At 40.8% G+C, this 23895-nt stretch overlaps 1 protein-coding gene across 3 annotated transcripts in view; it reads left to right on the top strand.

Annotated features, from left to right (window-relative positions):
- Positions 1 to 23895, top strand: part of OSBPL1A (oxysterol binding protein like 1A) — a 216604-nt gene that overhangs the window by 7176 nt on the left and 185533 nt on the right. The window contains exons 2-5 of one of the 3 annotated variants that reach the window (XM_036823536.1): positions 1341 to 1517; positions 4267 to 4389; positions 10424 to 10509; positions 11370 to 11444. In XM_036823536.1, coding sequence (XP_036679431.1) covers positions 4269 to 4389; positions 10424 to 10509; positions 11370 to 11444 — 282 coding nt within the window. In that variant the 5' untranslated portion in view covers positions 1341 to 1517; positions 4267 to 4268. The remainder of the gene's footprint in view (positions 1 to 1340; positions 1518 to 4266; positions 4390 to 10423; positions 10510 to 11369; positions 11445 to 23895) is intronic. The other 2 variants (XM_036823537.1, XM_036823538.1) reach the window with 2 other exon arrangements.

Genomic DNA, 23895 nt, shown 5'->3' with positions numbered 1-23895 from the left:
CTGCTCCTAACATAATTTGTTTATGGAAGTAAGTTCTAAATGTATATATGATTTTACAAAATTGTTTCTAAAGGGAGATAGGGCAAAGTGTCAGCCCACCCCGCAACTCCTACCACTCCTTTCTAAAGTAATAGAAGTTTATAAAGGAAAAGTGTTGAAAATGCCTGTTTGCATTTTGGAATTTACCCTCAAGGTCTTGCTTATTTGACTTAAGTCCCAAGTGTTACAGTTGGCAAACCTTTAGAGTCTGCTCAGCCTGCAGGTAGAGTAGCTAGTTTTAATGGATGTGGTGGGAAATTGCTTTGAAAAGGAGAGAATGAATTGTTTTAAGAATATTTTTTAATCAGACAGGTGCCTGTGTTAAAATGAACACATATGGAATTTAGGCACAGAGCAACAAGAGTTTTAATTTTCTGTCTCGGTGAAATTTAACTGGCCTTGTACCCTTTTTAATTTTCAAACAATCTGTTCTATCTACCTCTGTTACCTCTCCCCTCCATGCCCCCCTCCCCATCCTGTCTCATAGTAAGACTCCTCTTGCCTATGAAGATACCGAAGAATCTGTTTCTCTTCGTAGGAAATTGGCAGCATCAGACAGGAAGGAGCTCTACCCAGCTCCCCACCGGCCCCTTAACTACCCTCTGCCCTGCCCCCGGCCTTAGTGTGGTGCTTCCTCTTTTCAAGGCTAATCCTTGCTTGGGCTTTTCATCCACTCACTTCAGGCTCCTCTAGGATCTTTTTCATCTCTCTTCCCTCCTTCCTCCTGTCTTTCAAGCTTTTTCTCTTTCCTGGCTCTTGTCCCACAACCTACGAACATGCCTAGGTATCTAATATCCGAAAACTGAAGCTATCCCCAGCCCTTCAAAACAGAGTTGCTTTCAAGGAATCTGCTGCAGTCTCTCCCCATCATCCCACTTTCACTCCTCAATTTACCCACATCTATTTGCCTCTGTCATTTCTACTTAAAGTATTCTTGAGTTCATCAATGGCCTAGCTGCCAAACCAGTCGGCATTTTCAGGCCTTGTCCCTGCCCTTCCTTTGACATTTCACACCTATCCAACCCCTTGAAACCCTCTCCCCTCTTGATTTCAGTGCCATCGCCCTCTCCTGTCCCTCTGTCCATGCTTAGGCCTTTCTTGCTGGACCATAGTGACTGGCCGCCTTCGCCTTCAGTGTTGGTCTTCTCCCAGTAAGAGGTCTTATTTACCCCTATGATTTTAATGACTACTGATGTGCTGATAACTCCCCCCATTTTAATTCTAGCCTATAACTGCTTTCTCTTGCTCAGGCTGGTATTAGCTGACTGCTTATTGGACATCTCCCTCTCTGTTTCCCACAGGAATCTCAAACTCACCACGACCAAATGGAGCCACATCTTCAACCAAGATTGTTTCTGGTGTAACAGTTGTCCATCGGGGTTGGAAACCTTCTTCATCCTGCTGGTCTTGGTGACCTCATTTTTCAAGTCCCAGCTTAAATTTCACTTTCTCTGTGATTCCTTCCCATACTAATGCAGGTAAAGGGCTAATCACCCCCTTTGTCCTCTGTACAGCCACCGTCCCTTGTTCATTACTATACTTGGCACATTTGGTATGATTGTGTGCGTGTTTGCCCTGGCTGGGGGGCAGGGACTATATTGTCCATCATCATACCTCCAGTGCCTGTAGCAGTCTCTGTCATTGGTGGGTACTCAGCAAACCTTTGAATAACTCTTAATTCCAATTGCAGTGCTAATGAGCAGCTGTCGTGGTTAATATGATATTACAATGAACTGTTTAAGTAGATGATAGATTTAATTTTACCCTCTTCATATTTATTTTACAGAAGTTGAAAAACTTAAAAAAAATTGCGGGTTTTTTTTTCTTCTGTAAACCCAATGTAGTGAGAACCCAAGGTAATAATAAACAATTTCTAGTATGTTCTGAAGATACTTACTTCAAATGTTCTTTGATTCATTCTTAAAAAGCAGGAAAAGGATATTTCTATTGTCCTGTCTTCAAGTTCACTGATTCTTCTGCCTGCTCAAATCTGCTTTTGAATCCCTCAAGTGAATTTTTCATTTCAGTTATTGTACTTTTCAGCTGCAAAATTTCTTTTTGGTTTCCTTTTAGGCTTTTATTCTCTTAGGACATCTCTTATTTTCTCCACCCACGGGTAAAGAATACTTTCACCAATGTTCTGTCTAAACAAAATTCAGGGGGAAAATTGTTATTAAAAAATTTTCCTTCTGAAATTCAAGAAAATATAGACATATTTACAATCTAAGAAATTATAGGCAATCTAGCCATGCATTGTTTTTTTTTTTTTTTTTTTTGGAGGGCATACCGTGCATCTTATGGGATCTTAGTTCCCCAACCAGGGATTAAACCTGAGCCCCGGGCAGTGAAAGCATGGAGTCCTAACTACTGGACCACCAGGGAATTCCCTAGGCTTTCTATCTCTTTATTTTAAGTTTGTTCATACATCTTCTTGACTTTTTCCATATATTCCTTTAGTTCTTTGAGCATTTTTAAGACATTTTTTTGAAGTCTTTGTCTAGAATATCTGCCATCAGTTCTTTTTCAGGGACAGTTTCTGTTGATTTATTTTTTTCCTTTGAAGGGGCCCTGCTTTCCTGTTTTCTTTATATGCCATGTGATTTTTTTTTTGGCTGCTGAAAACTGGACATTTGAATCTAATGTAGTAACTCTAGAAATCAGATACTCCTCTTCCTCAGGGTTTGCTAATTTTTTGTCGGTTTTTTTTTGTTTGTTTGTCTTTGATTGTTGTAGACTGCCCTTCTGCTGAGGGCCAGCCTAAACTTAAGGTTGTCTCATGTCTTTTTTGAGCCTTTGGTGGGCATGAACAGTCACATTGTAATTTTCCCCATATATGCCGTTGTTTGTGAATGTCCTAGTCTTTAAAAGAGGGAAATTAAGGGGAAATTTAAGCGGGATAAGAGAAAAAAAGAAGAGAGGGGGAAAAAGGGTGCTGGCCCTTTAAATCTTCTGGCAGTCCAGGCCACTGGAGAGGCTTGCAGCAAGGGTGCAGGTGCAACAACAATGGCTGCCCACTTCTTTGTCTGCATTTCTGTGGTCAGAAGCAGCAATCAGTGATCAGAGCCTGGCTCCCCAGTATTTGGAGGACAGGGTCCTTTTTGCTGATGCCGGCTCCAGCAAGCTGCTCCGGAAGCACATGCACAGGTGCCTGCTGAGTGGCTGGAGGTGGGGGGTAGGGAGCTGCTACCCCTAAGAGCTGAAATTAACCACATTTACCTTCCAAGTCTTCCCTGGCAGTTGCAAGCCTGCAGGAGGTTCCAGAGTTCCAAAGAATTGTTAGTTACATCAGACAGAGTCAGCCAGTGCAGTTGTTGTGTAGGTGGGGAGACACATCCCTGGTATTTGTTACTTGGCTATCTCCTGGAACCCTCTGTGTATTTTGAAATTATTTCATCTTGTCAAATTGTTGCCTCTCCCTCTGCAACATATGAAGGATTGTGTGAATGTTATTATAATATATAATATGCATAACATTATTAGCAGTTTACTGGAGTGCACATTTTCTGTTCATTCCAGCATTTGGTGTGTTTAATTTTTTTATTTTTGCTAATCAGGTAGGCAAAAAAAAATCATTGTGTTTGATTTATTTGCATTTAACTGATTATTAGTATGAAAGAAATTTGTATTTTTTCTGGGAATTGCTGTTCATAACATTTTGACATCAATGCTTTAAATTTGATTGTAGTCCTTTATAGTTGGCTTGAGGCTTGGTAAGAAAATATGAGAGTTATTTGTAAGTATCGTGGCTCCAGGATCCTTATCTGTAATTTATTTTCTCACAAGTTTCTCACATTGTGTTAATTTACATTTCAGCCTTATGATATTTCTATACAAACTGCTGAATTGCCGTATTTTAACTTTATATCTGGTTATTGATGTTGTACTAATAACTATTTACAGAATACCTTGACAGTGTGCTTTCACAGACACAGTCTTACAACAGGTCATGAGGTTGATTGTATTTTACAGGTGAGGAAACTGAAGCTTTGAGAGAGTGAGAAACTTGCCCAAATGTCTAGTGCACTTCTTCAGTAATAATACAAAGGGCATGTAGTCTCAAGGTCAAGTTTTGGCCCTGCAGCTGATTCATTTAATCAGTTCTTGTGTCTGTCTTATTAGCTGCAGAATGAACATGATTTTTTTTCCCATTTTATCTGTTAGCAGATAATATCCAAAAGCTAATATATGTTCTTCGATAATAGCAGTGTTATTATTTTTTAAATCTAGTAATGAGCACAGAAGCAGAGCAACAGCTTCTCCATCATGCCAGAAACGGCAACGCTGAAGAAGTAAGACAGTTATTGGAAACCATGGAAAGGAATGAAGTAACTGCTGACATTAACTGCAAAGGTAACCTTTGAATGGATTTTTTAGCTTTTTCTTATGAGTATGCACTACTTTATCATTTATTTAGCACTAATCTTTCTGAACTTGCAATAAATTTTCATCTCTTATCCTAGGAAGAACCCCCGTAAGAGTGGATACTCTCCTTCTCCCCTCTAAGTCAGAGAAATTGAGATCCAGTCTTAATATTGGCATGGGTCCTAAACCTTATGAACTACAAGGGTGACCCCCAAGTCCACAGGATGCATGCTATGATAATTTCTTTTTCTCGAAGACGTTGTAGGTGAAGCATGTGAAGTACCTTAGAAATGTTGTCAGACAGGATCCTTACCCTCACTGAGATTAGTAGATTACTAACTCAGACTAGTCTGCATTGCACAATATGTATAGAATATGGAAGCTATGAAGTGCAGGGTGTTAGGGAACATATAAGAAGTATGTAACTGGAACTCGAAGAATTAGCTTCTTGGAGGAAATTATTCTAAGGTGATATATGAAGAGTGCGTAGACTTAGCCAAGTAAAAATAGAGAAGAAAAGGGGTCAAGGCAGAAGAAACGTCATATGCCAAGGTCCTGAGGTGAGAAGCAGCCTAGATGGCAAGGAATTTTGCAGGCAGGAGGGGTGAGGGATAAGGCTAGGTGGGTAGGTAGCAGCCAAATCACAATGTGCCTTGTGTAGCAAGGTTACAAGTATATTAAACTCAGGGGTGCAGAGAAATAGGCTTTATTTTCTAAATTGGCTCTGATATTTCAACGAGTGCCTTCTCATTCTGGAAGTTTGGAGGACTAAATATAAGTCTTTGGGTCTCTCCATTTCAGTAGCTTTTTTGATAAATGATTAGCCTCCCAGAGCCTCTCACCTGTGTCCTCCCCCATCTCACCTAAGGTGGCCTGTAAATGTAAAGGCGAGCCTTGTTCTGTGTGTACGGCCTTTGGTTCCTTGGTGACCTGTCTTCCTAGTGCCCCTGAAGCATTTGTAGCTGAAGTAAAACTCCTCAGAGTCAAATGCAGGTTTTTCATAAGCACAGGTGGTGCTCCTTGGCTGTGTTGGGAGTCTCATCCTGGCTCTTGTTGGCTTTGTGTCACCCTGAACCTCTCTCATGTCTCCCTGTGGCACGTGGCCTAGGCTTGCTGGTTCACCTCAGCCACACTCCTGTGGGTGTGGCCATGGGGGTGTTGAGTGACCCATGGGGGCTCGGAGCAGTTCTAGGTAGCCAGCATTTGGCCTTCCCGCTGCCTGCACTACCGAGTTTACTTTGACGTGGCCACCGTGCAGGTTGGTGCTAGGCTAGGTGGCCTGGTAGGGGACCTTTTCCTAGCATCCTACATGCCACTGCCTGTTCTCAGTGTTCCCTCGACTTATCTCACTCTCCGGGCTTAGGGTCAGGAGCCGCGTGCCCCATTTTACGTCTTTTCTTCTCCCACAGCCCTCTGTCCCTGACGGGTATTTTGTTCTGCTGTGTCACATTCTCCTCCTGTCATAGAGCAGCAAACTTCATGGCCTCACCCTCAGTGCGGAAGGAGTATTATCTTTGTAGCAGTGAAGAAACCACGCTCTGAGTTGTCCAGAAATTGTAGTCTGAGTCGGTTCTTGGAATGTTAAACGAATTCTAAAAATCCTTCTCATCCTTCAACAGAAACCTGGTTCTTAATCTTTACCTTGGGGTTCTGTTTGGAATGCCAGAAACATGCCTGGTTTGATAATCTTCAGCAACCCTTTACTTTCTACCAACCACCCCCCCCTCACCCATGGTTGTCTCAGGCTAGTTAGTGGAGAGTCACCTACTTGGAAATGTAAAACTGACAGACAGGTGTTACTGCTTTTTCAAAATTTCACCCTCATGATACCTGTCAGTCAGACTTGTCGTCAGGGCAGTTTGAAGGGTTTATGTAGAGGAACAACGTAATCAGGTGATGTGAGTTCACCCAACAGCAGTGAGTGGGGAGGGCTGGGACTGGGTGTGTGAGTGTCTCCACATGGGAATCACTGTGCCTGGCATTTCTTGGTTTTCTTTTCTATCTCATTTTGTTTTTCCAAACCCTGAGAAATTGAGAAAATGGTAAAGTGTAGTATAATTCTTCTGCAAGAATTAAAGCTCAACAATCAACATAGAGATGTTACTTACTGGTTGGAAGGAATCCACTGATGTCAAGTTGAAGGGAGAGAGGGAAGCGCTGACGTGCAGTTGAAGGTTAAGGTCAACACTTCTAGGCTAGGGGCACAAAGAAAGAGCTAATTGGTCAGTTTGGCTTGTAGCTGTTGCCGTTATGAGTGTGTGTTCATGGTCCTGTCTGTTGCTAATGGCGAGACATTCTTGCAAATGAAATAAATACTAATATGTTTATACACGTAGCATGCTTTGTATAAATTCTATGAGTGATCTAAGAGATAAGTTTTTGAAAGCAAAATAAGAGCTTATATTGGCAACATCAACACATGATTTTGTGTAGTGCTGTCCTGTTGCTTTGCTGGAAGGTCTGCATGGGAAGTTACTTGAGTATTACCCATAACGTCTGCTGGTGTTTCCCAGTGTTTAATATTCAGTATAGGGTACGGTTTTCTGTAAATATTTCTAAACTTGGTATTTCTTATTGATAAAAAATTTTGGATGTCCATAATAAGTTGTAAAGAGTACAAAGGATATTCGGAGCATTTTTTTTTTCATGACTTAATAGCTCATTTATTTACTTATTTTTTTATGTAGATACTGATTTATTGATAGGGGAAAGTATCTCTGCTACATTATTTACCAAAGTGAAATTAAAAAGTAGATTTTAATTATTAAAGATTATCAAGAACTTGTACAGTATGGCCCTTTTTTTTTTTTTAAACATTTTTACTGGTATTTGGAGTATTTTAAGAATTATTTAGGATCTTGTAAATTATGACTTCTTGATTCAGAATCCCATGTGGAAGCACTAGATGTGAGGAGACCCGTTCAGAAGCTGCTGCAGCAACTCAGAGGAGACTGTTGGGTTAAATGGGAGTAGAAGCAATGGGAATGGTGAAAAGTAGGTACAGTTAACATTTAGGAGGTAGGATTGATAGGGCTGATTGAGTTGGGCGGGGGTGAAAAGGAGAAAGGCAGCAAGAGTGGTGCTTATTTCTGACTTGAGAAGGGAGGTGAATAGTGGGGCAGTTCATTGTGAAAACGATGTGGGAGGGGGAACAGGTGTTTTTTCTGTGCACATGTGTATGTGTAAGGTAAGTGAGTTCAGCTTTGTACCTCCTGAGCATAAGGTATTCTTGTATCGTCCAAATGGAGGTGAATAGTAGAGAGATGGAAATGGAAATATGGATTTTGAAGTCAAGAGCCTATAAACAAAGCAGTGAGAAAGGGCCAAGAGGTGTCATTATTGGAGATTCTAGTAAAGAAGGATAATCAGAGAAAGTGGAGTTTCCACAGAGCCCTGGGAAAAAGTGCAGGGCTGTGGAGGCTCTTGGCCTGGGCTGTCAGATGCCGTCCAGTGACGTGGTGCGCTGGCTGCTGAAAAGTGCCCCTGGGATCCAGTGACACCATTTATTGGTAAAAGTTGAGGACAGTTTTAGTGATGCGGTGGGAAATAAACCTGGTCTGCAGTGGGTGGGTAGCTGATGGGAGGGAACGCGAGGTGGGAAGCGTGAAGACTGGCGGGGGTGGGGACGGGAGGAGAGTGAGGAGGACAGTGGCCGGAGGGCGCCCGGGACCAGAGAGGGAGGGGTTGGGTGCTTTTGCTTGTTAGATGGACAAGACGCAAATCCTTACCTGCTCCTTCCTATTCCCAACTAAAGAGGGAGAGGTTGAAGATAAGGAGGAAAAGGAGTACTTGGGAAGCAGGAGGGCATGGGATCCCGGATCCAAGAAGCGTGATTATTCTGAGGCCTCAGGAGGAAGGATGGGCGCCTGTGGGTAGAGGTATGGGGTGGATTTGGTGCCAGGAAGCCCAGGGAATCCTATGAAAGCTTCTCTTTTCTTTGTGAAGCTAAGAGATCAGATCATTTGCTAAGAGGCAGGTGTCTGGGTAAGAGGCTTGAGGGGAGTGGTGAGGATTGAAATACCTGTGCTGGAACATAGGAGGGACACCTGAACGGCAGTGTGGAAAGGATTGCCAGGCAGCAGTGAAGGCTTTGCTGAAGTATGAGATCCTGACTTTATGGAGCCATGAATCCACAAGGTTTTGTTATTTTTCTTCCACCACTGTTAGCAACCTGGGTGTGGTTATAGAAAAAATTGAGCTCGTGTATTTTTCAGGCTTTGGGGTTTTTCTAGGCTGCTGTGACAAAGATAGGATATTGAGGATATTGGCAAAGTGTTGAAGTGAGGGACCAAGAAATATATGCTGGATTTACGGAAGGAAGTGAAGATGGTGGGGGTATTTACATAGAGGGAAAGCGATTAAAGAACTGGAGGGTCAGTTCAGTTGAAGAACAAGTCTGGGGGTTTGCCTGTGTGAAGAAGTGGGAAAGTGGGCAGTCTGTGGGAAAGTGGGCTTTCTGTGTTCCTGAGTTCAGACGTGGTGATGACATCCAGACTCTGGCCCTGGGGTTGGGTACCCGACGTGGAGCAGAGGCCAAGTTCGCGGGGAAGTGAGGGAAGCTGAGAATCGGAGACACCAGGATACTGGCTCGTAGTAGTCACCCCTAGGATGGTGGCAGGATTTGCCGCGGGGAGAAAGACTGCTGCCCAGAGTTAACTGGTGAGGGGTGAGCCACTGGGAGGCCGGTAGATGGCGGCAGAGAAAGCATTTGCGGGGCGTGTAGCGGTGCTTAATGTCAGAAGCCTCAGAGGAGGGGTTGTAACATGAGAGGTCATTGACCAAAGGCCACGTTGGGTTTTGGCGTGGAGATTCACATGGCTCTGTGCCGTGAGGACCAGTGGGGGTGTGGGAACGGGGGAGCCTCCCCCCGAGGGATGAAGGAGAATCATTGTCATCAGGAAGAGCTAGGTTAAGGACAGAGGGTAAAGAGAAATGTTCCATGCAGTAGACCATGGCTCTAGGACGTATTGCCTGTGGAATTAGGGGTTCCAGAGGGCACCCATTTGAGAGGGAACAGTTATGGGAGTTTGGTAAGTGGCAAACAGTCACAGGGACACTGTTGGCGGTGACAGTCCCTCTGGGAGCTGTTAGAGCCCTGTTCTGGGTACACTGAGGCTGGTGGCGGGCTTTCTGTTTTCCCCAAACCTGAAATCCAGGAGCTGAGGGCAGACGTTAACCTCCAGCTCCTCCCAGGCAGGGCCGGGCAGCCTGCTGCTGGGCTTTGGGAGACCCTCTAGGGCGGTGGTGGGCTTTCGTGGCTTTCATAGGCTGTATTCTCTCAAGCTTCATTGGGAATTTTGGAGATCTTCTGAAGCTCTCTCAGCTCTAAGCTATAATGCCCTATTTTTTTTTTTCCTAAATTGAATTATGTAGCTTGTTTTCACCACGCACAGTTGTTTTATACCTCTCCTCAGCTGGGATCTGACATTCCGTTGCTTTTAATTTGGGTTCTTGTTATCTAGTTGGACTCTCCCATATTGGTAACCCTTATCCTCATTACCTGAGATTTTATCTGAGGTCAAGGCTCCGTTTTCAGTCACCGTCTGCAGCGCCGACCGCTTGCTAAACGCTGCAGGAAGGATTGGTTCCCAGTTCCCCTTTCTGTCCACTCTCCTGACGCGGGACAGGTTTTCAACAAGAGGTGCTTTTCAGGAAATGCTGTGCCAAGAGACCCACGTGCTTGTTTGCTGACGGCAGGCAGGGTGGTTAGACACTCGCTCGGCACCTTAGAGCCGCAGGCCAGTTTGAATGTAACCCCCTTCAAGTCTCCTTCCACCCTGTTAAGAGTGAGGACATCGAGTTAGGAAGGTGGCCCCAGAATCTGGGTCCTGTGAGTTCTGACCCATCTCACTCAGAACATGTATTATAGTATCATGTCTCCTGCCTCTCACTCATCAGCAGTGCAGTGTGAAAGGGAGCCGCCGGCCAATGTGTTGGAGCAGAGTATTAAGGAGAAATTAATTTTATTGTACAGTTACCTCAGTAACATCTAAAAATACCTCTTTCCATTTTTTTTTTTTAGGAAGAAGTAAGTCTAATTTGGGCTGGACACCTCTTCATCTGGCCTGCTATTTTGGACATAGGCAAGTGGTCCAGGATCTGTTAAAGGTATATGTACGGCTTTAATTTTTAAATAAATAAAATATGGCTATTATGGAAATTATAAACGTCTTGGAAAAGCGGTCTGGGCCATGATGCATAACGGCCTGTTTAAAGCAGTTGCTAATCACTTAATTGTTCTTTGCTAAATACATGAATTAGGGTAGCCTGACTAATTAAAATTCTGTTTTTTCAGTCATTTGATTTTTACATCATTGACTTTTTAGAGTTGCAAAAATGGACATATGAATTAATGAAGATACTATGTTGTTTTCTAAGCATAGTTAAAAAAATGACCAAAGCACATTCTTTGTAATTAAAAAATAATGTCAGAATCTCTTAATGAGCACGGTGTAACTTAAGAACTCATATTTCTCAATTCTGTGATGAATAATTTTTCACACATACTGATATTTCTGAAATTGGGTTTCATCTTAAAATTGATCTGGTGGCCCCAAACCTGAAATCCAGGAGCTAAGGCAGCCCTTAAACCTCCAGCTCCTCTACCATTTAAATGGTGGCATCTTTTCTTTTTTTTCCCTTAAACTCATTAAATTAAATAGGTGGAGAAAATGTGCTATTTTATTCAGAGACGGTTCTCCTTTTTTTCAATATGAGTGTTTCTAAAGTAGAGCAAAGGGTGTATAGTTTTTAAAGAAAAGTAGCTTTTTATTTTCTACCTATCAGGTAGATTTTTACTGTAAGCTTACTGTTTTACTGTGAACTGAACTTATTTTTAGTAGTGACAACCGGTCAATATTAACAATTATTTTAATTTTTAAAACATTTAATATATTTTTAGGAAACTGTTTTCACTTTTGTATATTTCTTGATATGTGGAAGATGCTTAAAGCTTTCATGTTTACTAGGCTGGTGCAGAAGTAAATGTATTAAATGACATGGGAGACACGCCACTTCATCGGGCTGCCTTTACAGGACGAAAGGTGAAAAACATTCTCTGTTCAGTGTTTGCAAGTGAAATATTTGGAAGGGCAGTCACAAATGTTTTCTCCTTATAACCCTAGGAATAGCAACTGTGAAAAGCCACAAAAAATGTATAAACCAGCATTTTGGGTTAAAAGACCTCACACTCTTAGTGATGGATAGTGAGGTCAAGTATGAAGGTCATGGAGACTCCACCCTCGTGTCCCTGATAGGAGCCCATTCAGTCTCTGCTTGTGTCCTCCAGGGATGGGGAACTCCTGCACCGTCTTCATCTTCTTTTTATTTTTAAAACAGCTTTACTGGGGAAAAATGTACATTGCGTGAAACTCACCTGCTGTAAGTGTACATTTCAGTGATTTTTTTTTTGTACATTTACACAGTTGTATGACCACAACCACAATCTAGTTTTGGGACATTTCCATTCCCCCAGAAAGTTTCCTCATGCCCGTTTGCATTCATTTCCTGCTTCTAGCCAAGCCTCAGGCTACCGCTGATTTACTTTCTGTTTCTAGATATTTGCTTTTTCTAGAAATTTCTTGTAAATGAAACCATACAAACATTTGTGCCTGACTTTTTGAATTTAGTATAATTATGTTAAGGTTCATCCATGATGTAGCATGTATCAATAATTTGTTCTTTTTATGGCTGAATGACATTCCATGGTATGGATATACCACATTTTTAAATCTATTCACTGTTTATTGGAAAGATTCTTTCCCCATTGTATTGCCTTGACACCTTTGTTGGAAATCAGTTGGCCATAAATGTAAGGATTTATTTTTGGACTTTCTGTTCTCTTCTTTTGATCTATATGTTATACTTGCACCAATACCACACTGTCTTATTACATTACTTTGTAATTAATTTTTTAAAAAATATTTATTTATTTGGCTGCTCCGGGTCTTCGTTGCCACGTGCAGTGTCTTCATTGACATGTGCAGTGTCTTTGTTGCCACATGTGGTGTCTTCATTGCCACATGAGGTATCTTCATTGCAGCGTGCAGGACCTTTAGTTGCAGCATGCGGGATCTAGTTCCCTGACCAGGGGGTCAAACCTGGGCCCCCTGCATTGGGAGTGCAGACAGAGTCTTAACCACTGGACCGCCAGGGAAGTCCCTGTAATTAAGTTTTGATATTGGGTAGTGTAGGTTCTCCAACCTGTGATCTTTTGAAAAATTATTTTGGCTATTGTCAGTCAAAAGTTTGTGTTTCCATGTAAATTTTAAGGTTATTCTGTTAATTTCTATAAAAACGCCTGTTGGAATTTTGATAGAGATTGTGTTGTCTTGAACCTGCAGATCAATTTGGGAAGAAATGCCACTTTAACAACATTGTCTTCCAATCTGTGAGCATCAAATGCCTCTCCATTTATTTAGATCTTTAATTTCTTTCAGCAGTGTTTTAAGGTTTCAATATACAGATCTTATTCTCTTTATGTTAAACTTCTATGCATTGTATTCTTTTTGGTGCTATTTTGAATGGAATTGTTCTCAATTTCTTGTTGCTATTATATGGAAAGACAGTGTTTATGTTGCTCTTTTATCCTTGCTGAACTTGCTTTTTAGTTCTAGTAGGTTTTTGTTGATTCCATAGGATTTTCTATATACCAGATCATATCATCTGCAAATAAAGACAAATGTATTGTACTTCTTCCTTTCCAATCTGGATCCTTTTTCACCTCTTGGTTTTACTAGCTAGATTCTAGTATAGTGTTGAATAAATACAGTGAGAGCAGAAATCTTTGCCTTGTTTTTTGATCTTTGGGGAATAGCATCTAGTCTTTAACCAGCAAATATGATGTTAGTTGTAAGTTTCTCTTAGATGCCCTTTATTAGGTTGAGAAAGCTTTCTTCTATTTCTAGTCTATTGAGAGCTTTGTTTTGTTTTTTAAATTGTGAATGGGTGTCAGATGTTTTTCCTCTGTCTTTTGAGATGATCATGTGATTTTTTATTAATCTATTAATATGGTATATTACATTAATTTGGAGATGTTAAGCCAACCTTGCATTCCTGTATAAATCACACTTGGTATTGGTCAATAATCCTTTTTATATGTTGCTGGATTCTAGTATTTTCTTAAGGATTTTTTGGGTGTGTATTCATGAGAGGTACTGCTCTGTAGTTTTCTTGAGATGTGTGTGTCTGGCTTTGGTAACAGGGTAATGCTGACCTCGTAGAATGAGTTGAGAAATGTTCTTTCCTCTTCTGTTTTCTGAAAGGCTTGTGAAAGATTACTTCTTCCTTAAATATTTGATAAAATTCACCAGTGAAACCATCTGTGCTTGGACTTCCTGTGTGGGAAGATCTTAAATTACTAAATCAATTTAATTATTTAATAATCTGTTCAGAGTTTCTACTTCTTCCTGAGTCAGTTTCAGTTATTTTGTCTTTCTAGATATTTTTCCATTTCACCTAAGTTGTCTAATTTGTTGGCATAAGGTTGTAATAATATTAATAATATTTTTAAATTTTCCTTGTGATTTCTTCTTTGACCCACAGGTATATATAGAAGTATGTTGTTTGCCAAATATTTGGAGATGTACCAAATTTCTTTCCATTGTTGATTTCTGATTTAATTTCCCTTGTGATCATGTAACTTACTTTGAATTGTGGTTTGAAGAATGTATTTTAAATTCTTTTATAATGTATTAGGAATTATTTTACAGTATAGCATTTGATCTGTCCTAGAGAATGTTTATTGAGTGCTTGAAAAAAATGTAGTCTACTTTGAGGTGGAGTATTCTATAAATGTAAATTAGGTTAAGTTAGTGATAGGGCTGTTCAGTTCTCTTATCCTTAACTGATTTTCTGTTTGTTTTATCAAATACTGAGAGTGAGGTATTGATGTCTCCAACTATTAATTCTTGAATTGTATATTTTTAATTTTGTCAGATTTTGCTTCATGAATTTTGTGGATCTGTTAGGTGCATATCCATTTATAGTGGGGATTATGTGGGATATGTTATATGGGATATGCCTTCCTGATGTATTGACCTTTTTTGTCATTATGAAATGTCTTTCTTTGCCTTCAGTAATATTTCTTACCATAAAGTTTATTTTGTTTTATGTTAATATAGCCAATCTAGCTCTCTTATAGTTACTGGTTATATTATGTCTTTTCGTCTCCTTTTACGTTCAACTTCTTTGTGTCTTTGAATCTAATGTGTGTTTGTTGTTGGCAGCATATAATTCCGTTGTATGTTTTTATCATCTGAGAATTTCTCCCTTTTGATTTAGTTCAGTCTATTCACATTTAGTTGTTAATGACTTTGGATTTACGTCTTCTATTTGTACTTGTTTTCTATATGTCTCAGGTTTTTTGTTCCTTAGTTCCTCTTTTACTGCCTTCTCTGGTTTTTTACAAATATTCTTTAGTGTACCATTTTATACCTTTGGATATTAAACTTTTTGGACATATTTATAATAGCAGCTTTATACTTCTTATCTGCTAAATTCAACATATGGGCCCACTAAAGGTCAGTTTCTATTACCTGCTTCTTTCAGACTATGGGTCATACTTCCCTTTTTTTTTGCATGTCTCACAAGTTTTTTTTGAAAACTAGACATTGTATATAATATAATTTTAGCAACTCTGAATTCTGACATTTTCCCCTTGAGGTTATTATTATTATTTTTTATTAACTTGTCTGGCCTTCATCTGTGAAATATGGAATGTGTCTGGCCTACTGATATCTCTGCTCTTCTTTCTAAAAAAAAATTGTTTTAATGTTTTACCGTAGTTTCTCTTATGTCCTGATTGTTTGCATCCCCCTGAAATGCATGTGTTCAAATCCCAAAGTGATGGTATCAGGGATGGGGCCTTTGGGAGGTGATTAGGCCATGGTGATAGAGCCTTTGTGAACGAAATCAGTTCCCTTATAAAGGAGACCCCAGAGAGCTCTCGTGCCCCTTCTGCCATGTGAGGACAAAGTGAGAAGATGGCCATCTGTGAACCAGGAAGCAGGCTCTCACCAGACACCAAATCTTGTTGTGCCTTGACCTTGGTCTTCCCGGCCTCCGAAAATGTGAGAAATAAATCCTGTTTCAGCCACCCAATCTGTGGTGGTTTTGTTATGACACCCCAAATGGACTAAATTTCCTAGAGTTCACCCCTGCATCTACATAGCCTAGTGGTCAGCCAGTATTTGGGCAGAGGTTTTGCCCGAATACTCAGAAGCATAGAGCTTCTACCCTCTGCTGATGGATCTGTGTGTAGGTTGGGGAGCACTGTAAGAGTTCAGCCGTTTCTCACTTCTGCCTCTGCTTCTACTTTCTGCAGGGCCTTCTCCTATTTCTCCTGCACAGTCAGCCAGGAATGTATGGGCAGCTTACCTTGTCCTTTTTTGGGTCTCTCATTTCCAGGCTGTTTTGCCATTTGCCCCATGCGGTAGGCATAATAATGGCCCTCCAGAGACGTTCTCATCCTAGTCCCCAAAACCTGTGGCCGTGTTAGGTTACATGACAAGGGGAAATTAAAGTTGCAGATGGAATGAGGTTGCTAATCAGCTGACCTTAAAAAGAGGAAGATTATTCTGGATTATCTGGTGGCCTCAGTGTAACCACAAAGGTCCTTAAAAGTGTGAGAGAGAGGCAGAAAAAGAGTCAGAATGAGAGGGAGATGTGCCTAGGAGAGAATGGTCAGAGAGATGCAATGTTTTTGGCTTGGAAAATGGAGGAAGGGGAACAAGGAATGTGGGCAGCCTCTGGAAAGTAGAAAAAGCAAGGAAATGAGTTCTCCTCTAGAGCTTCTAAAAGGAAAGAAAGCAGCCCTGCTGACACCTTGATTCTTGCCCAGTGGGACCCATTTTGGACTTCTGAAATACAGAACTGTCAGATGATAAATTTGTGGTGTTTTAAGCTGCTGAGTTTGTGGTAATTTGTTATACCCCCGACAGAAAGCAAATACACTCTAATGGGAAAAGGAGCCTTGTGCTGTACGTTTTTCCATTTGTTTCCTACTGAATTTGCTACTTTTTTGCTCCAAATCAAGTCATTTCCCTCTGGCAAAGCTACTGGCTTTCATTGCCAGCCCTGGCTTGGTCAGACTTCTTGGGGAAGGGGGTGGGGGTAGGGGGGTCGGGATGTGTGTGGCCATAGCCTGAGGCTGGAAGGTTAAAGACTCCTGATGTTCTTACCTGAAATTCTAGTTCCTGTTGAGTATGCCTCTCAATTTGTTGTCTTTAGTCGATATCCAGCCCCATGATATGAGTAGTTTTGTAATTTTGTCCAATTTTATACTCTTTTTTCAGGATTACAATTCACAGATCTCTTTATGCCACCATAGTCAAAAGTTGCTTCACTCCTCTTTCCTGATACTTTTTTTGATTATTTGAATGATCTGGTAAATTAACTATGACATAGGGTGTTATTTCTTGTTTGTTGTGATTATTAAGTATAGTCTAACATACTCCCTAAGGTTATTTTATAATCCCATAATTGGAAGATTTATGTGCATTTATCACAAGTTCAAGAATGAATTTATTATATGATTTTATACTTTTTATTATTCTAATGATTAGATTTAACCAATTTTCATATAAATTATTAACCCAGTAAGTGTGTGCTAAGCATGTTTGAATTAGTACATTTCACACTGTTGGGTCTATTTGTTCATATGTTGATAATTGTGGACCAGATATGGAGTCTCATGAAAGTTGAGAAAAAAATACCCATTATACTAAAAAAATAAACGTAGTGGGTTAATTGCTCTGCTTGACTCTGGGGTCGGTGCAGGGGAGGCTCAAAAATGAGCTGTAGATAGTTTAATTTGCCTGACTTATATGTGAACTACTTGCTATTTTCCTTTATAGCCTTGCACTTCTCATTCTTCTCTATGTACCTAGGAGAGTTCTTGACCATCTATTTTCACATGGCCCATGTCAACCCATTCTTGAAAGTGCAGCTCAAATGCTGTCTCCATAAATTCTTTCCTGACTTCCTGCAGCTGGAAGGCAGCCGTCCTTTTCCAGATTTCCCAAGAATATTACAAGCACTGTCATTCATCTTCTACCTTGTACCATAGTTTATTGTTGTATGTGTCTTCGCCACCACTATATCATATTAATCTTGCTCCCAAGGAATTTATACATTTCACTTTTTTTGTATCTTCCATGAGCACAAGTCTTACTGCATAATTACCATCTGTGTAATTACCTAGATCAATTACCTAGATCAAATCAAATCTATGCTCAGTTCTTTGCATATCTGGCTATTTTCTTCAACTTCGAACATAAGACGATGCTTAAATTAGGCCTTAGTTTGATTTGAACATTAGCATACATATTATCTTATCGCTTGTATTAGAAAATAAGATTTAGCTGAAGCTAAATGGTTGTGCCACATAGGAAACGTTAAAAATATATGTGCTCAGTATCTAAACATGATTGAATTTTGCCAAAGTTTAATTTCTAATTGTACTCATGAAAGGAATCAAATTATCCTGTTCTGATGTGATCTTTTACCATGAAGATAATTTAAAATATGATAGGGTGGTGATTTAATAAATAGAATGATAAGTTGAAAAGGCATGTGGTTTGTTACAAAGCACTTTAAATTCTTATCCTTTCAAATAAAAATGCAGCTCCCAAAACTTTATGAGGACCTATGGGCTTTTCTTGGTCCATTAGTGACCCCTAGTGTTCTTTAATAAAAATTAATATACCAGAATTTTAAGATATTGTATTAATAAGCATTTGTTCCTTACTTTATTTTTCAACTGCATTTCAAATTCTGCAGTTTTTACATCTTCTATAATCAGTTGAAAATAAGGATACAATCAGTATAGTAAATAATCGGATTGTAGTACTGACCTTTGTTTCCACTTAGTATCTTCTAGTGAGGCTGAGCATACATCTAAAATCAATGCTTCCTGTGTTCTGTGTCTCAGGAATTATGTACCTCTCACCTGGCATCTAGAAGATACATATAATCCTGGGGTTTACATAAGCTTATCTCTCTTGTTCCCTAGGATACAGTTTCTCATGCTTACATATTGAATGCCTTCTATGAGTCGAGCACTGTCCAAACAACTTGACATGTGTTATTTAATGGAACATGACACCCCTGAAATGTAGGTATAAACATTACTGTTTCTTGTAGGTTGGGCTTCAGAGGAGGCAGACCGAGATGGAGGTTAGTGTGCAACAGGCTTATCGAAGTGCTCAGGGGTCACACCTGTGGAAGGAAGGGTGGGCAGAGGCTGGAGTCAAGCTGATGCTCTCAGAAGGAAAGCACCTGCTGACCGTGGGGGGCTCCTGTTGCTGTAGTTGACCTTGGGGCCACAACTGCATCATCTTCTCCCTCCTCTACTATCCGTTCTAGATTCCCCTTCCCCTTGGCTAGCACATCTGGTCTTCAGGGCTTACCTGGTGGTGTGGCTCAGGCCCTCAACCCTGGAGGTCTCAACCCCTGGTTATCGTGCCCTTCTTAGGCCAGGGTTGTTACACTTGTCCATTTACTGTCGAAATTGGACAAGGGAACACCAAGAGACGCTTAAGTGCATCATCTGCACCCGAAATGTCGTTCTCCTTGTGCCCTTTGTGTATACTACTCCTTTCTTCTGATGTTCACGTTTAATTACCTCTGCTAAGGTGGTGACTCTTCTTGCCTGCTGGTCCTTTGACACAGGAGCCTGGTGTTCAGGCATCCTTTCTCATCTGGCATATGGATCAGAACGTTATTCCTAGTTGTGGAATATGCTGCCCCCGAACCGGAAGAAGCCATCCAGGCGTTGTGCTTCCTTCTGTTTCAGGAAGTGCAAGTTCTTTACTTTGGGGGCAATGTCCTGGCATTACCCAAACCACTGAACCCCTGAGAATTTACTGACATGACAAAGCCCCTGAATTGTAAGATTGCCCACCCTCTGGAGCATATGTATCTTACTAAAGCCTTCAACATTCCACTTCTTCTCGCTCATCTGGTTCTGTTAACGGGACGTCACTGGACCAGGGTGAACCAGGGTGATTTCTGCAGGATGACCAAATGGCTCTGAGGCAAAACTGCAAATGTAAATGTGTACTGTTGTCCGTGTGAATGCAAAGTGTTTTCCATCTTTTTTTTTCCTAATGAGGATAGAGAAGAATATATTCGCCAGGTCAGTTGCTGTGTACTGTGTACTTAGGTAGTATTAACCTGCTCTAGCAAAGATTTCATATTCGGCAGAGCTGCTAGAATTGGGGCTATTTGGTTGAGCTGGTGGGAGTCCACTGTCATCCTCCGCGTTCCTTCTGGTTTTTGTAGCGGCAGAGCGGTGAATTAAATGGAAGTATTGTAGGGACCATCAGCCCTGCATACTTGGGTTTTTAAGGGTGGCACTAATTTCTGTCATTTCCCTCCATGTGGGATATTGGTTTTATTTATCCTGGCCAGGGTATGGGGGAGGGCAGATTTAGAGCCTTCCATCTGGCTGTTCTACACTGTAGACCAAGGAAGCGATGAGTGTTTGCCAACATGTCTGTTCCAATTATACATTCAGGGACTGGGGCAATGTCCTCTGGATGTGTTTGTGGACCCAGTGCATACATTGTGAGCCAGTCCTGGCCCAGGTTTTATTTATTATCTCACCCCTATGCATGCCCCCTGTCTAACAGAGGGACCAGATAACACTTTGAGTCTCTTGCATCTTTTTTTTTTTTTTTTTTAAATCAAATCATGTTTTTTTTTTTCTTAAAGTTATACAATTTATTTATTTATTTATTTATTTATTTATTTATTTATTTATTTATGGCTGTGTTGGGTCTTCGTTTCTGTGCGAGGGCTTTCTCCAGTTGCGGCAAGCGGGGGCCACTCTTCATCGCGGTGCGCGGGCCTTTCATTATTGCGGCCTCTCGTGTTGCGGAGCACAGGCTCCAGACGCGCAGGCTCAGTAGTTGTGGCTCACGGGCCTATTTGCTCAGCGGCATGTGGGATCTTCCCAGACCAGGGCTCGAACCCGTGTCCCCTGCATTGGCAGGCAGACTCTCAACCACTGCGCCACCAGGGAAGCCCGAGTCTCTTGCATCTTGTACTTAATAATTTGTGAAATGTTTGGGTTTTCCCCTTCCCCTGGTATACAGCTACTTGAGTAAATGGTCATTGGTCCCTTTGGGGGTGGTCTGAGAGATTCATGACTGTATGTTTGCTTTGGTGTTGCAGAATCTTCCCTTCCAGGATCTGGCCTCTCCTTCAATACATAGCATACATACATGGTCATACAATGACCATTCAATACATAGTTCTAAGTCCAAAATTGACTCAGGCCCAGAAACTGGACAAGGTATCGTGGCTTTTATTGGGGCAACTGTCTTTGGCTTCTGACCATCGTTGATTTCTTTTGATGGTACAAGTTGAGGTGTATTTGGAAAGTTCCTAGCAGCATGGACAAAGCAATGGCCCCCGTTATAGGTGTCAAAATGCCAGAAATGCCGTTGCAGACAATTGAAGGTTTTAAACAAGCAGGCAGGTTGGACTGAATATGGATCATACCAGATAATTTTGTGCCATGGGGGGGCCTAAAGGATACATCCTCTACCAAAGCACTGAAAAATCGCTGGTGGAAAAGGTCCTAACATCACTGAGAAACTGTTTCCATGTCCTCTGAGGTCTAGGGCTGCCATCTGGAAATGCCATTGCAGACCTGCTTCACTGATAGCAGAGGGGGTAGGGGGGATGTCATAGGACCCCAAAACAGTAGAGGCCTGGAGGTGGCACTTAAACATCAGAAGCCAGGTGGCTGCAATTATGGTAATGAATGAGTTGAGTTCAGAGGATCAAGGTCGAGAAGGCTGACCTGCAGAGAGTTATGGAAATGGTTAGCAGAACACAGCATTCTTGAGGGCAAATTACATGCGCAGATGGTAGCACATACTGTTTTCATGATCTTTTTTTTTTCCTTTTTTTATTCTTTTTTGCTAGATTCAGGAAATACTTCATATAAATTCTTGAATAACTTATTATACATTTGTTAGACTGATACTGTCCCACAGCCATGGGTGCTCAGTTCTATTTCTTCTCCCCCCTCCTTTTCCCCTTTTCCCCTTTTCCGATCGCCTCCCCACTCCCCTCCACTTTCTCTCTTAGTGTTTAGCTAATGTCTATTGGCCTGTCTTCAAGTTTACTGATTCTTTCCTCAGCTGTGCTCTGATGTCTACTGATGAGACCATTGAAGGCATTCTTTACCTCATTTCTAGCATTTTTCTTTGACTCTTATAGTTTCCACTTCTCAGCTGCAGTTCTCCATCTCATTGTACACGTTGTCTACCTTGTCCACTAGACCTTTTAACATAAAGTTCTCTATCTGATCATTCCAACATCTTGATCATTTCTTTGTTATTCTGTTAACCACTTTGTCTCTTGACAGTGGATTGCTTTTCTTGCTTTTTGTGTGTCTGGTAATGTTTTATGGAATGTTAAACATTGTGTATAAGACGGTAGAGACAGAGGTAAATAGTACAGGTATCCTTACTGTGCTTTGCTATATTGCACTTCAGATAATGCATTTTTTACATATTTAAGTTTTGTGGCAACCCATTGAGCAAGTCTGTTTTTCCAACAGCATTTGCTCACTTTGTGTCTCTGTCACATTTTGGTAATTCTCGTAATATTTCAGATTTTTTCATTATTATATTTGTTATGGTGATCTGGGATCAGTGGTGTTTGTTACTATTACAAAAAGATTACAACTTGCTGAAGCCTCATGATGGTTAGTATATTTTAGCAATTAAGTATTTTTTAATTAAGGTATGTACATTATTTTTTTAGACATAATGCTATTGCACACTTAATAAACTACAATATAGTGTAAACATACCTTTTATATGCACTGGGGAACCAAAAAATTAATGTGATTTGCTTTATTGCAGTACTTTATTGCAGTGGTCTGAACTGAACCCGCAATATCTCTGAGGTGTGCCTGTAACTGGAATTTTGTACCTTTTGACCACCTTCATCCAATTCCTCCACCCCTAACCTCCAGCCTTTGGTAACCACAAATCTGACCTCTTTTACTATGAGCTTGGGTTTTTTGTTTTTTTATATTCCACATATAAGTGAGATTATATGGTATTTGTCTTTCTCTGTCTTGTTACATTTAGTATAATGCCCTTGGGATCCATCCATGTTTTTGGAAATGGGAGGATTTCCTTCTTTTTATGGCTGAATAGTATTCCATTGTGTGTGTGTGTGTGTGTGTGTGTGTATACATATATACACACACACACACACACACACGCCATATTTTCTTTATCCATTCTTGGTCAGGGGACACTTAGGTTGTTTCCATGTTTTGGTTATTATAAATAATGCTGCAGTGAACATGGGGGTGCAGATATCTTTTCAGGTCAGTGTTTCTTTTCTTTCTTTCTTTTTTTTGGATGTACACTCAGAAGTGGAATTGCTGGATCTATGGTAGTCCAATTTTTAGTTTTTTGAGGAACCTCTTTACTGTTTTCCGTAATAGCTGTACCAGTCTACAATGCCACCAACATCAAGTGTTGCCTTTTCTCCACATCTTCACCAGCATTTGTTATCTGTTGTCTTTTTGGTGATAGCTGTTTTAACATGTGTGAGGTGAGATCTCATTGTGGTTTTGATTTGCATTTCCCTAATGATTAGTGATGTTGAGTGCCATTTTAGGTACCTGGGCCATTTGACTATCTTCTCTGGAAGAATGTCTATTCAGATCCTTTGCCCATTTTAAAATTGGATTATTTGTCTTTCTGCTACTGAGTTGTATTAGTTCTTTATATATTTTGGATGTTAACTACTTAACAGATATATGATTTACAAATATTTTCTTGCATTTTCTATGTTGCCTTTCCTTTTTTATGATGGTTTTCTTTGCTGTGCTGAAGCTTTTAGTTTGATATAGTCCCAGTTGATTTTTGCTTTTGTTGCCTTTGCTTTACATGTCATATCCAAAACATTGTTGCCAAGACCCATGTTAAGGAGCTTTTTTCTATGTTTTCTTCTAGGAGCTTTATGGTTTCAGGTCTTACGTTTATATCTTTAATTCATTTTGAGTTAACCCTAACCCTAACTTTTTTTTTTTTTTTTTTAAAGGAAAGTTTTTTTTTCTTTTTTTTTTTTCCCACACTATTTTTTAAATATTTATTTGTTTATTTATTTTTGGCTGTGCTGGGTCCTCGTTTCTGTGCGAGGGCCTCCCCTCCTTGCGGCAAGCGGGGGCCACTCCTCATTGCGGCGCGCGGGCCTCTCACTATCGCGGTCTCTCTCTTTGCGGAGCACAGGCTCTAGCCGTGCAGGCTCAGCAGCTGTGGCTCACAGGCCCAGTTGCTCCGCGGCATGTGGGATCCTCCCAGACCAGGGCTCGAACCCGTGTGCCCTGCATTGGCAGGCAGATTCTCAACCACTGCGCCACCAGGGAAGCCCCCTAACCCTAACTTTTGTGAGCAGTGTAGGATTAGGGTCTAGTTTCATTCTTTTATGAGTGAATACCCAATTTCCCCAGCATCA

Source organism: Balaenoptera musculus, chromosome 14, assembly GCF_009873245.2.
Source record: "Balaenoptera musculus isolate JJ_BM4_2016_0621 chromosome 14, mBalMus1.pri.v3, whole genome shotgun sequence".
NCBI classification, from domain to species: domain Eukaryota; kingdom Metazoa; phylum Chordata; class Mammalia; order Artiodactyla; family Balaenopteridae; genus Balaenoptera; species Balaenoptera musculus.
Note: the sequence above shows the minus strand (reverse complement) of the source record. Positions and strands in the feature narration are given on the sequence as shown.